General features: G+C 50.7%; 1 protein-coding gene across 6 annotated transcripts in view; it reads left to right on the forward strand.

Annotated features, from left to right (window-relative positions):
- DTNB (dystrobrevin beta) overlaps positions 1-15,969 on the forward strand; it is a 228,928-nt gene that overhangs the window by 71,243 nt on the left and 141,716 nt on the right. For 3 of the 6 annotated variants that reach the window (XM_075415135.1, XM_075415136.1, XM_075415137.1), the window contains exon 10: positions 10,373-10,497. The exons of 2 other annotated variants lie outside the window; for them this stretch is intronic. In XM_075415135.1, coding sequence (XP_075271250.1) covers positions 10,373-10,497 — 125 coding nt within the window. Of the gene's footprint in view, positions 1-10,372; positions 10,498-12,189; positions 12,276-15,969 lie in introns of those variants that run through there. One more of the 6 variants, XM_075415138.1, reaches the window with a different exon arrangement.

The raw sequence follows: 15,969 nt of genomic DNA on the forward strand, positions 1-15,969 counted from the left end.
ATATTTTCCTCTCTCCTAGCGTAAAAAGACTTAAAGGTTGTGATACTTTTCCTCCCCAGCAAGGTAAACCGGTTAGCGTGAATGCTGTGCTGAGAAAGGAACTTTATCCAGGTGGCATCTTTAAAGATAGTATTTCTTTAAGAGAAAAATTTAGTATTGTCATTGTCCTGACAATGGTAAATATATGCATTGGAAAGTCGTAACTAAAAAGCCTTAAAGAAATCATATGAGAAATGAGTTCAGTCAGATGACTGTGATAATCGCATCTCAAGAAACGATAGACAATTTTAGATATAAAAACCTATTTTATGGCAAAAGATTAAGCCCAACCTTTTACTTATTGGAAGAGAAGTTCAAATGATGATTGGATTATACTTAGTAATTATCTTCATGAGGAAGAGCCATTATAGTATTACTGTTTAATTTAGAAAATTGGGGCTTAATACCATTCACTAGTTGGAAGGTGAAGGTAGGAAAATTCAGACTTAAATATTGTCCTTTTTTTAACGATGTGGGTAATAAACTTCTGGAATGTTAATCAGAACTGCCAGTAGAATATTATCTCCAGAAGTATCTATAAATCTAGGCTGTGTTTGTTAACACAAAGACATATATAAGTGTATTGGAATCTGTCCTCCTGTGTGGCGTCAGCGTTACCATCCGAGGTGTTCAGTCCTTACTGGGCTGTCCCACGATGGTTGCTTTGAGGCTGCAGTGTGGGTTGGAGGGGTGGGAAGTTGGATAAGTGGAGAAGGAGGCTGTCAGACCGCGGGGTCTGAGGTGCAGGGCTGCCGGAGCAGTCCCTGGCGGCAGCGGGGGCCGGGCAGGGGTCTCCCCAGCCGCTCCGGCCGCGAGGGTGGGGAGCTGGCGGGAGCCCCTGCGCTGGGGATCAGGAATTCGTCTGCCGTCGGGAGCAGGTCATGGCTCTGGAATGCTTCCCCGCCGTACCCTGCGTGTGGAAGGGGAAAAGGGAACTGCACGCCTGGAAGCAACGCTAAAACAAAGCCCAGAACTGGCAGACTACAGAAGATTACTGGAAACAGCAGGAGCTACTGGGAAACAGAGTTTTTTACAGAACAGAAGGAAAGAACGTATGAAAGAAAATAATGATAGTTGGGAACACAGCCTCACAGCATGGCAGGGGTTGGCAGGGCCCTCTGTGGGTCCCCCAGCCCAACCCCCTGCCCAAGCAGGGTCACCCAGAGCAGGGGGCACAGCACCGCGGCCAGGCGGGGCTGGAATATCTCCAGAGAAGGAGACTCCCCAGCCCCTCTGGGCAGCCTGGGCCAGGGCTCCGTCACCCTCAGAGGGAAGAAGTTCTTCCTCGGGTTCAGCTGGAACTTCCCAGGCTTCAGTTTGTGCCCGTTGCCCCTTGTCCTGTCGCTGGGCACCACTGGAAAGAGTCTGGCCCCATCCTCCTGACCCCCACCCTGCAGATATTTATAAGCATTTATAAGCATTGTAAGCATATAAGGAACCTTGACAGAGACTAGATTTTTATATCTTATCTAATGAAAACATTGAAACGTAAAAACAGTTGCTCCAGAAGTCCATAGAAGGGATTTTACTAGCGGCAAATTTGGCTGTCGTGTACAGAAACAAGACGTGAGGCAGACTGGTACGGAGTGGCAGCGGCTGGTGAAGCGGCAGGAGCCCCTTTAAAGGGGTGAACCTGTGTGGGGGGTTGCAGTGCAGCGAGGGAGCTGTGTCTGGGCGTGAGCCCAAAGAGTCGAGGCGACGTTCGCATTTCTTGCTGTGCGCAGTCGGAATCCAAATCTAAGAAAGACGAAGAGGCTAAAGGCTGTCTGAAGGAGTAGCAAAGGCAAAAGATGGAACTCAAGGACAAAAACTGGAAAAATCTGAGGGGTTGCAGTAAACAATAAGGCAATCATAGGGAGAATTTATGTTCCTGTAATCTAAAACGATAACATGCTAGAGCTGATAGCTTAGCCTTTTCAACCATTTGCTGGGGGGTTTTAGCAACAAAGTGCTAAAGAAAATCAAAACCAAAGAAATCAGGGATATATAAAAGGCTGCTGTGAACTGGGTTGTCTCCTATGAACTCAGCACGGAAGAGGGATCTTTTAAGAGAGGTCTCTTACTTATTTTTTTTCTTTTAATCTTTCTTAACTTTTGCAAGTCTTGTGTGTTAAATTTATGAAAACTGAAAACTAGTCTGTCTTCATTTTAAAAAAAGATGTCTTTGTTTTGGATTTGGACTGTATTGCCGGTTGAATGATGCTCGGTGGAATCTGCCGATGGGTGAGGCCGGGGAATCTGCAGCGTCTTTTCCACGTCGGTCTGCGGTGGGAGACTTCTGCCTTCACTGGCTGCGAGACTGGTGGTGCAGGGGCGACGCTGAGCCCCATGAGAAGGTGAAGAACATCCAGCAAAGGGGGTGAATTTGAAGCTGTCTGTTCTGGATCACTTAGGTTTTCAAAGAAGATGCTGTTCAGTCCAGAAAATTGCAGAGTTCTCCGGTGAGACTGGGTGTCTGCGAGGTTTCACGGAGGGTGCGCGGCTGGGGAGCAGGTCTGTAGGAGACGGGGAGCACGGTTGCTGATGAGCTGAGCACGCGTCACAACGTCGGGGTGCTGTGACAGCGCTAGGACAACCCCAGGCACCAGGACAGGCTGGGGCTGAGCTGCTGGAGAGCAGCTCTGCGGAGAGGGACTGGGAGTGCTGGGGGACGACAGGGTGACCATGAGCCAGCAGCGTGCCCTGGGTGCCAATAAGGCCAATGGGATCCTGGGGTGCATGAGGAGGAGTGTGGGCAGCAGGGCGAGGGAGGTTCTCCTTCCCCTCTGCACTGCCCTGGGGAGGCCCCATCTGCAGTGCTGTGTCCAGTGCTGGGCTCCCCAGGTCAAGAAAGATGAGGAGCTACTGGAGAGAGTCCAGCGGAGGGCTGCGAGGATGAGGAGGGGACTGGAGCATCTCTCCTATGAGGAGAGGCTGAGGGAGCTGGGCTTGTTCAGCCTGGAGAAGAGAAGGCTGCGAGGGGACCTTCGAAATGCCTCTAAATATCTGCAGGGTAGGGGTCAGGAGGACAGGGCCAGACTCTTTGCAGTGGTGCCCAGCGCCAGGACAAGGGGCAACGGGCACAAACTGAAGCCTGGGAAGCTCCAGCTGAACCCGAGGAAGAACTTCTTCCCTCTGAGGGTGCTGGAGCCCTGGCCCAGGCTGCCCAGAGGGGCTGTGGAGTCTCCTTCTCTGGAGATATTCCAGCCCCGTCTGGACAAGGTCCTCTACAGCCTACTGTAGGTGACCCTGCTTTGGCAGGAGGGTTGGACTGGATGACCCACAGAGGTCCCTTCCAGCCCCGACCGTGCTGTGATTCTGTGATTCTTCTTGAAGGGAAGGCGTGACTGCAAGGTGCGCAGCCCAACGCCTTCATCCTGCTCGGCTCTGGCGTGGCTTCAGCTGAAAGAGCACGACCGACTCGTGTGTCTCCTCAGCGTCCATTTCTGGAGCGAGGAGCCAAGGACTCCTGCTGACCAGGCCTGCAGAGATCAGCTGGTGCTCTGATGCAATGAAAAAACAACTTTACTTTTCCTGAGTTTTCAGTCCAGCCAGATCTTGTTCAGTCTCGTGTGGTGTCCTTTCAGAGTTTCGGAGCCCTGAAGACCCAGAATAAGTATTAATAATAAGTGTTTTTGTAAGGTTCCTTTTCTTGAAATTCTGAAGTGCCTTTGATAATTTTTGAGACTAAACATCACATAGTGATTCTTTAAAATATTTATATTCCCGCAGTGACTCCATATGTATGTAAATTCAGGTAGAAAGCTGTTCTTGAAAGAGAGGTTGTGCTGCACGAACGCGCTGCTCGTCGGGGCCTGTCTGGGGGGGAAGAAAAACCTTCAAACGCTTTCCAAATTTTTCCTTCTGGGCTATTTCAATTTTGGCTTTATTAAATAGCCTTAAACACCGATTCATTTAGTTACGTACGTGCAGCAGAACCAAAAATCCAATTGTTCCTTTCCAAAGCACGTAGATTAGTCACCGTTCGTTCTGTTTGCTTCTGGTTTTGTTGAGGCTGCTGAGGTTAAGCAGTCTCTGTCATCGGTCAGGTTCAGGTAGGGGGCTGGAACAGGCAGGGCACCCTGCAGGAGCACCCTGGGGTGCGAGTTTTGATGGCTTATTAGCAACTGGCGTGGAGCTGGAACGCTCGTCCCGCTATAAATAACGGAATTTCTGTTATTTATAACCCCCCCGGACATGGCGGCTTGGGAGCGCGTATCAGCAAACCAAGCCAACGTTCAGCGGTTTCTGTAGTGCTGAGATCTGTGGCTGCCGTTGGGAAGTCGTTGCGCTGGGTATAACCGAATCGAAAGCAGAAGGCAGGCCTGTTTATCTACCGAGTTAGCCTAGCAAAACTGTAAGCAGCTGTTAATAAGATTTTGCTCTCAAAATTACATCTCTTGTACTTCTGGTTCATTTAATTTCCCATTTAGACTACCTTAAAGTTATTAGAAATTTTTGAACGTGTTTTTGCTCAGTCACAGAATCACAGAATGGTAGGGGTTGGAAGGGACCTCTGTGGGTCATCTAGCCCAACCCCCGTGCCGAAGCAGTCCCCCAGAAGCAAGCCGAGAGGGAACACGGTGTTAAATAGGGTGCTCTGCACCCATGTCACGTCGCTGCCTGGGTGGGCTCCCACCATCACCCGGGCTCCGATTTTCCACTGACGTGAAAACCCCTTTCATAATTCGGCTGGCTGCGCTTGCCCCCGTGGCAGCGGGCGGCTTCACCCACTTGGCTGCTTGGCAGAGTTCCTCTGCTGGGGGGAGAGGGGGAGTCCTCTGTGCACCGACGTGGAAAATTTGTTTGCTGGCTTGCGCTTTTTCGGCGTGGAAGAAGGGTGGAAACGCTGCCTTTCTTCGGGTTTGCACCCTGGCTGGTTTGCTGTTGTGACATTACAAGAATATCAGTAAAATGAGGCAGATGGGGGGGGGATAAAGAGAAAAAAATAGATAATTTTAAAACCTTGATTTTCAAATGTTCTTGCCAACCGAGAGTTTCTAATTATTTGTAGTTTCCAGCTTTTTAATTCCATGATGGAATTAAAATGCGGGGGTTTTAACAGCTGTAGCCTTTGATAGGAAGACAGGCGGGCAGGGACGGGATCTACGGACCATTCTGAAATGAAAAGGACGTGGCAACACGCAATGCGGATGCAAGAGGTTTTGAGACACATGGAATATCACAGTTGCATTGCACTGATAATTTCTCACAGAATCCCAGCATGGTCGGGGTTGGCAGGGACCTCTGTGGGTCACCCAGCCCAACCCCCTGCCCAAGCAGGGTCACCCAGAGCAGGGGGCACAGCACCGCGGCCAGGCGGGGCTGGAATATCTCCAGAGAAGGAGACTCCACAGCCCCCCTGGGCAGCCTGGGCCAGGGCTCCGTCACCCTCAGAGGGAAGAAGTTCTTCCTCGGGTTCAGCTGGAGCTTCCTCTGCTTCAGTTTGTGCCCGTTGCCCCTTGTCCTGTCGCTGGGCACCACTGCAAAGAGTCTGGCCCCGTCCTCCTGACCCCCACCCTGCAGATATTTAGAGGCATTTCGAAGGTCCCCTCGCAGCCTTCTCTTCTCCAGGCTGAACAAGCCCAGCTCCCTCAGCCTCTCCTCGCAGCAGAGATGCTCCAGTCCCCTCCTCATCCTCGCAGCCCTCCGCTGGACTCTCTCCAGTAGCTCCTCATCTTTCTTGAACTGGGGAGCCCAGCTCTGGACACAGGACTCCAGATGGGGCCTCCCCAGGGCAGAGCAGAGGGGGAGGAGAACCTCCCTCTCCCTGCTGCCCACACTCCTCCTCATGCACCCCAGGAGACCGTTGGCCTTCTCCCGTCCTTTGCACACAAATGCATTCTTGCAGTGCTGTGCTTTGTGTTGTATATTATGTTAGTTTTCCCAGCAGAAAGTGGTCGGTCCGTTTGCGTTTGATGCCCATCTGTGCAGATCGGGGCAGCTCCAGGGGTGATGCTTGGGCGGACGCGGGTGCAGCTCTGTTTTCTCTGCACTCGGTGAAGAGCACGCATGCTCAGCACTTGCCCTGTTTCTTCTGGGGGGTCCCTTCGCATCATTTTCCCCATCTCCCAGGCAGCGAGCCGGGTCCTGCTGGCAGGTGTTCCCAGCTGTGCCCGTGGCTGCCTGGTCGAGCAGAGCCGGAGCCTGCGCAGTGCAGCCCCGTCTGCCTTCGGGGTCTCTGGGAAAAATTGCTTGAACAGCTGTTCTGGGGCTTAAAACGACTTTTATTTCTATGCTAGTTGCACGCTTGTGCAGGCATCGCTACATCGGTTGTATTTTGTTCATGCTTTATTTATCACCAAGTTGGAGAAGAAGGGCTACGAGGATGATGAAGGGACTGGAGCATCTCTCCTGCGAGGAGAGGCTGAGGGAGCTGGGCTTGTTCAGCCTGGAGAAGAGAAGGCTGCGAGGGGACCTTCGAAATGCCTCTAAATATCTGCAGGGTGGGGGTCAGGAGGACGGGGCCAGACTCTTTCCAGTGGTGCCCAGTGACAGGACAAGGGGCAACGGGCACAAACTGAAGCAGAGGAAGCTCCAGCTGAACCCGAGGAAGAACTTCTTCCCTCTGAGGGTGACGGAGCCCTGGCCCAGGCTGCCCAGAGGGGCTGTGGAGTCTCCTTCTCTGGAGATATTCCAGCCCCGCCTGGCCGCGGTGCTGTGCCCCCTGCTCTGGGTGACCCTGCTTGGGCAGGGGGCTGGGCTGGGTGACCCACAGAGGTCCCTGCCAACCCCTAACGTTGTGTGATTCTGTCTGAAAGCAGGATCAGCGACAATGAGGAGAGAGAGGTGGGTTTTACTAGAAATTTCTGAAGTAGAACTCAGCTAATTGAAAGAAAAAATAGCTGTTTTGTCTGGGAAGCAAGGTACCCATCAGAGGCGTGCTTGCCTGGGAAGCGGCGTGTTCTCTCTTCACCGTCAGCTGCCCTGAGAAGCGTGATCAAACCGTTGGGATCAATGGGATTTCTCTTTCCCCTGTAATTTTCAGCAAGTGGAGCGGCAGCAGTGGCTGGATTGTACAGCATTCTGGACAGCACTGCGTTTGTTTGACAAAATAAATGGTGGGGTAGCACAATAGGATGTAGTGTTTGTTACTGCAATGGGAAAAAACCTTTAAAATAGCCTAAAAATACTGCAAAGGGGACGTCACAGAAAAGGCACGCTGAGAATAGAAGGTCTGTGCAGAGGCCAAGAGGTGAACAGGGAAAAGAGTGAAGCAGGCGATACTCTGAAGGGGGAAGTGGAGGACAAACTGAGAGAGAAGTAAATCTGGAAATTTTCAGCACGTAGAAGTATTAATTTAGGAAAACCAAAATTTTACTTTTGGTATCATTGCGTTTGTGCGCACAATTTAAATTTTACTGTGGACCTAGTAAGAAGTCTGCTCTGGGTGACCCTGCTTCGGCAGGGAGTTGGACTGGGTGACCCACAGAGGTCCCTTCCAACCCCGACCATTCTGTGATTCTGTGATTCTGTGAAGTAATACAAAGATTGGATTGTGTTTTTCACAGAATTTCAAAATAATTAAAGGCTGGTGATCATCTGTAGCACCTTTTGTAGTGACAGTGCTGTGCACTTCAGTGCTGGTTGTGAGGATCATCCGTTGATTGCAATCTACCAGGTTTTCTCAACACATTTAAAAAAAAGAAAAATGAAAGAAGAAACCCATCACCTTGCCCTCAGTGAGTCTTTCAGCACGGACTGTTTGGTGGTTGGTAAGCTGACGTGCTTCCGAGCGTGCTGTTTTTCAGAGCTCCCTACGGAGACTCCCCCGAAGCAGGCCAAGCCCCTCCGGGTGAGAGGAGGCGAGAGTCTCACACCCGTCACGAGATGGGTGCAGTGGTGCTTTGATGGGGTCAAGACTTTCCATCTGCGAAAGCCAAGGGTAGCACGTTGGGAAGGCGGGTTGCCTGTTTCCCCGCGTGTCCAAGGGCCGTTGGGTGGCCTGCTCTCCAGGCCTGCATGCATTCTGCTGCTCACAGGTTGGAGCTGTGGGCTGACGGGTGAAAACTCCAGAATCTGGAACAAATTAGGCTGCAACATGTTGACTAATTGATTTAATTTGTGAAGCTGTATGGTCTTTGGTATGGTAACCAGGCCAGAGGACGCGTTGTAAAGCAGCGTTAGATGCTCATGGGGGCATGTGGCTGGATTTTGGCTGTAGCTGCCACTGGAGTCATCTCTGACCTGTACTCCAAGGAAGAACATGATCACAAGTCATTCTTTCTTTTCCCCAAGGCTACATTCATCACAAGTTCAGAGGCAGCCTCCATTCGTGGTTGTTAGGGTTCTCAGTATTGACTTTGAGTTGTAAAGTAATTGAAGGAGGATAATAAATCTGCAGTTAGGAACCAGCTGTCCTACTGAATTCTCACAGGCATCCAGCTCGTCTTTCTTTTCTAATTTGAAAGGGATTTTTCCCTTTTTTCATTGTTTTCCAATTAATATTAGTATTTTACTTTATACTTAAAATACAACCCAATCTGCTACAAACCATGTAAATCCACAGACGGATCAACTTCCTCACGCGTAGGTCTCCACTCCTGTCCTGGGTAGCCTCGCCTCCTGTTTAAATCAGTCTTAATCTGAGTTTTAATTTGAGTGTGCCTTGAGAATTGGTCCTAATTCCACTTTGAAATGTCTTACATGAGTAGCAAAAGAATGACGTAGGAGTAATTAGCCACCAAGTTACACATACGTGGACTGTTAGTGAGTTAGATCAGAAAAACAGAGCTGCCAGCTTACGTCTGAGCTCGCATAAAAGCGTTTTCTGGCCTCCCACAACACTGGCGTGAGTTCAGTGGATGTAATAACATTTTAAGACTTAATTTTGTAAGTCAACATTGGACTTAAAACACATTTTAAGCGCATGACTCAGGCCAGCTATCCCTTCTTGTGTGTTTGGCAACACTTGTTGCCAGCCTTCCCGTCTTCCGTGGATGATCCCAGGATAGCTGCTCCTGTGGGATTAGTTACCACAACCAAGCCAATCTGTGAAAGAAAGTAAAGAAACTGGTGGTTCGTGTCTGTCTTAACGCTGTGAATCACCTGGGCTTCACCCATGGTGAACACAAAGTTGGGAAGCTGTCTTTCGAAAGCGCTTGCCTTTGCCCAGGACAGAGGGAGGGGCAGAGCACCAACGCTCCCTGGCTTCCGACGGGTGGGAAGGGCGGCGGTGCGGGCAGCTGGGAGGTCTGGGCACGCGGAGCGTTCCCCTGCTCCTGCACCAAGGCCCTTGCTCTTCCCTGTCCTCCCCTCGAAAGACAGCACCAGTCTTCGAGAAGGGCTTGGGGGTGCTGGTGGGTGAGAAGCTCACCATGAGCCGGCAATGTGCGCTGGCAGCCCAGAAAGCCAACCGTGTCCTGGGCTGCATCCAGAGCAGCGTGGGCAGCAGGGCGAGGGAGGGGATCCTGCCCCTTTACTCCGCTCTCCTGAGACCCCACCTGGAGTCCTGTGTCCAGCTCTGGAGCCCCCAGCATAAGAAGGACATGGATGGGTTGGAGCGGGGCCAGAGGAGGCCACGAAGATGATCCGAGGGCTGGAGCACCTCTCCTGCGAGGACAGGCTGAGGGAGCTGGGGCTGTTCAGCCTGGAGAGGAGAAGGCTGTGGGGTGACCTTAGAGCAGCTGCCAGTGCCTGAAGGGGCTACAGGAAGGATGGAGAGGGGCTTTGCACAAGGGGGTGCAGTGATAGGCAGGAGGGTTGGACTAGACGACCCACAGAGGTCCCTTCCAACCCCTACTATTCTGTGATTCTATGATTCTGTGAAGGGGGAACGGCTCCAAACTAACAGAGGGCAGATTGAGATGAGATATTAGGAAGAAATTCTTCCCCGTGAGGGTGGTGAGGCCCTGGCCCAGTTGCCCAGAGAAGCTGTGGCTGCCCCCTCCCTGGCAGAGTTCAAGGCCAGGTTGGATGGAGCTGTGAGCACCCTGGGCTGGTGGGAGATGTCCCTGCTGATGGCAGGGGGGTTGGAACCAGATGAGCTTTAAGGTCCCTTCCAACCCAAACCAGTCTATGATGTTTTGAGTAAGTACGAGAAATCCCCTAATTGGATATGATTGCCCCTTAATTTAATTCCTGAGAGAAACACCAGGCAATTGGTTGATTTTTTCATCTGGCGTACTTTTGTTAAATTACTTCTACTTTTCAATATTACAGCACCAAAAAAACCCCACGAAACTTATTCCCCTAGGCAGTGTCTGCACAGATTTCTCAGGAGTGGTATAATGTAACTGGATATTTCTGAATATCCTGGTACAATGCGTTTTTTTACGCTTGTCCGTTACCTGATTGCACGTTACCCTGCTCCTCGTCACAGGCAACTCATTTTTGTCGTCCTTTCCAAACACAGAAATCACCTGCAAAGAAGCTGAGCCACGCGATTAGCAAATCGCTCGGCTGCGTCCCCAGCAGAGAACCACCCCGGCCCGTGTTTCCTGAGCAGCCAGAGAAGCCCCTCGACCTCGCACATATAGTGTGAGTATCTGATTTAACCTATTTTTCACTTAATTGGTGGTGCAAAGCGAGGTGTTTGTGGCTGTGTTTGGCTTTGGAATAGGCTAGCAGAAAAAAGCCCTTAAATGAGGACGATTGAAGTTGCAGTGCTGTAGCTGTGATGAGTGTTTCTCTGAAAAATGATTGGAAACGTGCTGTTGGGTGGAGAATGCCTCGTCAACAAGAAGAGACGTGGAGAATCTGTTTGTGTGCGGTTAGACTGAGGCCTGGCTGCGTGTCCTGCTGGCATCTATTAGCATCTCAAAGCGCTGATCAACCTTCCCTCTTCCACATCACCGTGTTGGATCAGACTCCATTTTCTCATTAATTAAAATGGCATAAATCAAACAACATTAAGCGTACTTGCAAGCTGACGTTGCCTGATATTAGCAGTAGCAGGGCTTAGCTTGTTGCCGCTGCCCAGGAGCGTTGGCTTTGCGTTCTTGTCTGCCTCACCGAGTGGCTGTGTTCCTCGGCTCGGTGGCCTTCGTGTCCCCCTCTCCTTCCGACCTGCCTGCTGCACCGGCGGAACGGTGTTCGCGAAATACCGCGGTGCTGGCGTTGGTTTGAACGGGCTGGAGGTCAGTCTGCTTCCCCAGTTTGCCAGTTTTCACATCAAAAGTAAAACCTGGGACAAAAAAAAAACCCAAACAAATTCTATTACTGTATAAGTATAATAAACTAAGCCTCGAAATATAGAAATATTTTGAAATAGAAATATTACTGTATACGTATCACAGAATCACAGAATAGTAGGGGTTGGAAGGGACCTCTGTGGGTCATCTAGTCCAACCCTCCTGCCCAAGCAGGGTCACCTACAGCAGGCTGCACAGGACCTTGTCCAGGCGGGGCTGGAATATCTCCAGAGAAGGAGACTCCACAACCTCCCTGGGCAGCCTGGGCCAGGGCTCCGTCACCCTCAGAGGGAAGAAGTTCTTCCTCGGGTTCAGCTGGAACTTCCTGTGCCTCAGTTTGTGCCCGTTGCCCCTTGTCCTGTCACTGGGCACCACTGAAAAGAGCTTGGAAATAATAAACTAAGCCTTGAAATAGAATATAAATATAAATATATAATGAATATAAAAAAATAGAATATAAATATAAAATGAAATATAATAAACTAAGCCTTGAAATAGAGGTTTCAATAAACCTCGAAATGGTTTAATGTCTTGCAGTCTTGAGAAAAAGCCTCGGTCTTTTCATATGGCAAAATTGAAGCACATGCTGTAGAGTGGAGAAAGGAGCGAAGCAGAGGGGTGTAATTAATGTGGGATGGAGGACTCCGTTCTTGTGAGTCTTGAGTAATTTGCACTCTTGAGAGTCAGTGGAGGTGATGCCTTTCTGGTTCTCTTCTGACTCCAGAAATACCAGATTCTTCTTGCACTGTTTTCTCTGACACAATTTCTGCATGGAAAGCCAGGCTACTCAATTCTGAATTCCTCGGTTTGATATTAGGACGTGCTGCTTCGGCCTTTCCGAATAGACACCCCGTCCCTGGAACCATTCCAGGCCAGGCTGGACGGGGCTCGGAGCACCCTGGTCTGGTGGAGATGTCCCTGCCCATGGAAGGAGATTGGACTGGGTGGCCTTGGAAGGTCCCTTCCCACCCAAACCAGGCTGTGATTCTGGTGCTGGGTGGTCTGACTGACTGGCTCTTCTGCACGCTCCTTTTAACAGCGGTGGCAGTCGTTAAGGAAAAGCTGGCGGCTAGCTCGTCACAGTACTGGAAAGGTGAGGACGGTGAAGCTGATCGTAGTGTGGTGGAACCCTCGCGTGGCTTGCTTTTGTGCAAAGCATAGAAGATCCACAGCTTGCTGTGGGAGTAGCAGCAGTGCTAGGCTCCTTAGCAGCGTAGTTCGGAGCTTTACCAGTTTCTGCTTAGCTGTGCCGTTGTTTTTTCCAGTTCCTGCATCACTGAGTATTTACCAACTTTTGTAACGCTTGCTTTAGCCGTGTGCAGCGACGGGAGTTGATCTGATTTAATGAGATGGAGTTGTTCTGATTTTCTCTGTGAAGTTGCCCTCGTTCGAACACAAAAACGAAGTCTGCTCCGCGACCGTTCAGCGCAGCGCTGAAGCCTGGTGCTTCGGAACGCCTGGCTTGTCCGACCCACCGGGTCAGGGCTCCGCGTCGTCCGCAGAGTTCCTCCGAGCTGTGGAGACTGCCCTTAGCTTCAGATCGGGATTTTCTGTAGTAAGGGGGCTGCTCGGCCTCGTAGAAAACAATTGCTTGTTTAAAATCTTATCAGATCATGTATCCATTGCTGTTTTTAGATTTTTCTCTGTGCTGCTTCCGTGTTGAAAAGCACTAACATTCACAAGAGAAAATTAGTGGTTTACAATGTAATACTTCCATAAAAAATAGAAGAATATGCAGTTGCAGAAGTGGAGTAATGAAAATAATCGCGGCAATGGTCGTGTGACTGCGGGAAGGGAGGCTGCAGAAACTGGTCCCAAAACGATGCGCCGAAGTTTCGCCTCTGGATTTCAGGTCACCAGGTTTGATGAATTACTTCTTTCTTTTGCCCAGAGCTCATTAATTCCTTAACGGATCAAACGAGTTTCAGTGCTGGGCTGGGCAAGGAACGGTGAAGGCAAAAGCGGGAGGCTGGATTTTGTGTTGGGTGCTCCCGATAGGTGACCCAGCGAAGGCGCTGGTGGAGCAGGGCCAGCTGCCAGCCTTCGCTGAAAACAAAAAGTGTGCCCTGAGAAGCCAAAGTGTTGGGAAATCCTGCCCAGTGCCGCCAGGAGAGCTGCGGGAACAGCAGGTAACGGGCTGGTGTAAAACCAGGGGGAGCAGGTGATTTATATTGAACACGAAATGGCATGATCATAAAATGAATATAGGACTAAAAAGACCTACTGGGTTTTTTATAGAAGTGCTACAAGACCTATGGGGTCTTCTGTATAAGTGATACCACTGGGAAAAAAAAAGAAAAATTAAAAAGAAAAAGAGGCACCAAAAAAACCCAAACAACCCCACAGTTTTTAAGCACGAAAAGTGTCATAGCCAGCAGAGACTCTTCGACAGAGCTCAACTTGTAAAGAGGAATTGCCCAGGGCTGCAGTGAGTCAGTATTTACATGCCAGTGGTCATGACTTGATTACACTTTTTCGTGTGAACAAGGTGCACATCAGCATCTAACATGCTTTAGAGGAGGCGGTCTTGCAAAGCTAAAATCGACTTCAGCTGAGTATACCATGAGAACTTACAAGTATTACAGCCTCACAGCATGGCAGGGGTTGGCAGGGCCCTCTGTGGGTCACCCAGCCCAGCCCCCTGCCCAAGCAGGGTCACCCAGAGCAGGGGGCACAGCACCGCGGCCAGGCGGGGCTGGAATATCTCCAGAGAAGGAGACTCCACAGCCCCTCTGGGCAGCCTGGGCCAGGGCTCCATCACCCTCAGAGGGAAGAAGTTCTTCCTCGGGTTCAGCTGGAGCTTCCCAGGCTTCAGTTTGTGCCCATTGCCCCTTGTCCTGTCGCTGGGCACCACTGGAAAGAGTCTGGCCCCGTCCTCCTGACCCCCACCCTGCAGATATTTAGAGGCATTTCGAAGGTCCCCTCTCAGCCTTCTCTTCTCCAGGCTGAACAAGCCCAGCTCCCTCAGCCTCTCCTCGTAGCAGAGATGCTCCAGTCCCCTCCTCATCCTCGTAGCCCTGCGCTGGACTCTCTCCAGTAGCTCCTCATTTTTATAGTGAGGAACAGTTTAAGAGTACATGGCAAAATGTTCCAGGGAAAACAAGGCTTTGAAGGGGGGAAGAAAGAGCTACACTTGTCAAAGGAAGGAGAAAAGAGAAGAACTGACAGCAACGAATGTAAACGAGTGGTTTATAAGCTGCTGGAGGATGGTTTTCAGGTTGTGGCTGGGGGGGCAGCAGCTGTGCGATCGGCTGCGGGTGAGATGCCGACCTTCCGGAGGTCATCCCAAAGGATGCTGGGTTGCACCATCTGCATCTTCAGGCTGCCTTTTGAGAGGATTTCTTAATCTGGATGCTGGCTGCTGACGGCGGATGTGTCTCGGAGCACTGGAAAGTTCCCGAGCACGGGAAGGCAATTCCTGTGATCTCATTTCTGCTCTGCCGGCGGCGGGGGGCGGGGAGTGAAGTCAGGCAGGGCAGCCTGTGACATGGTGTGCTTGCCAACAGGACTTTGACGGTGAATAAAATAACTGAGCAGCAGATAAGCTGTTTTGTGTATCAGTAAATAAACGTAGCTCGTGCCAGGCAAGCGTAGCCTTTGGCACTCGGGTGTAGTCAGACTCGGTTTGTATCTTATTTCTACGAGATTAATTTTGATTACTCAAGTGCTATCGCTGGCGTAATGCATTTATTATGAGCATGGAATATTGTAGATAACGATACCCAATACAGCACACACACAGCAGATTGGGATAAAAACTGTTGTGCTTGTCCTCAATGTGGCTGCAAAAAGGAGGCTGCTGGGTGGGGGGTGCTTCCTGCAGAGACCCAGCCTGGCGTCCGTGCTGCGAGCGGCTGTGTTCCCATATGAAGCCACTCCGGACAGGCTGGATAGGCAAAGGAGAAAAATACTGGAGGACCAAAGAGGCTGAAAAGGGCAGGATGGCTCCAGAAGATCTGTGGAGGTCGCGGTGTGTGACCAAGGATGCTGCCGGGGTCTGGGAGACAGGACAAGGGGCAACGGGCACAAACTGAGGCACAGGAAGTTCCGTCTGAACCCGAGGAAGAACTTCTTCCCTCTGAGGGTGACGGAGCCCTGGCCCAGGCTGCCCAGAGGGGCTGTGGAGTCTCCTTCTCTGGAGATATTCCAGCCCCGCCTGGACGCGGTGCTGTGCAGCCTGCTCTGGGTGACCCTGCTTCGGCAGGAGGGTTGGGCTGGGTGACCCACAGAGGTCCCTGCCAACCCCGACCGTTCTGTGATTCTGTGAGAGCCGACGGGAGCCTTGGCCCCGGGGCCGGCAGCATCCTCGTCTGGGAACGCTGTGGTTACAGCACCCACGATCGAGGCAAATGGTGAGAGGCCGGAAGATCTGAGAGGGTCGATGGAAATGATTAAAGGACTGGAAATCGATATGGGAAGATGCATAGATTTACATCCAGAGACTCAAATAATGTGAGCACAACACACAGAGGTTAAGGAATGGTTTGATATTTCTCAAAATATCTGTCCTTGAGAAATTAAATATAATCCCAGGGAGCTTTGGCAGGTGAGCTTAGCAAAAGGCACAGATCAGAAGCTGAAGCTGGACAAATTCAGCATAAAAATCAGTTTTTAATAGTGAAAGCAAATCAATAGTTGTTGGATTACCAAAATCGAAAGCGGTGGTGGATATCCCACCACTGAAACTTACAGACCGAGAGGAGAATATTTTTAAATCAAAGGAGAATTCCAGTCAGTCTTACGTTCTGTGTTTGACAGAAGCTCAATTGTTACAACTTTTTTCACAAGGTATGAAAAATACATACACAGATTTCACTGT

Source organism: Opisthocomus hoazin, chromosome 2 (genome assembly GCF_030867145.1).
Source record: "Opisthocomus hoazin isolate bOpiHoa1 chromosome 2, bOpiHoa1.hap1, whole genome shotgun sequence".
NCBI classification, from domain to species: Eukaryota; Metazoa; Chordata; class Aves; order Opisthocomiformes; family Opisthocomidae; genus Opisthocomus; species Opisthocomus hoazin.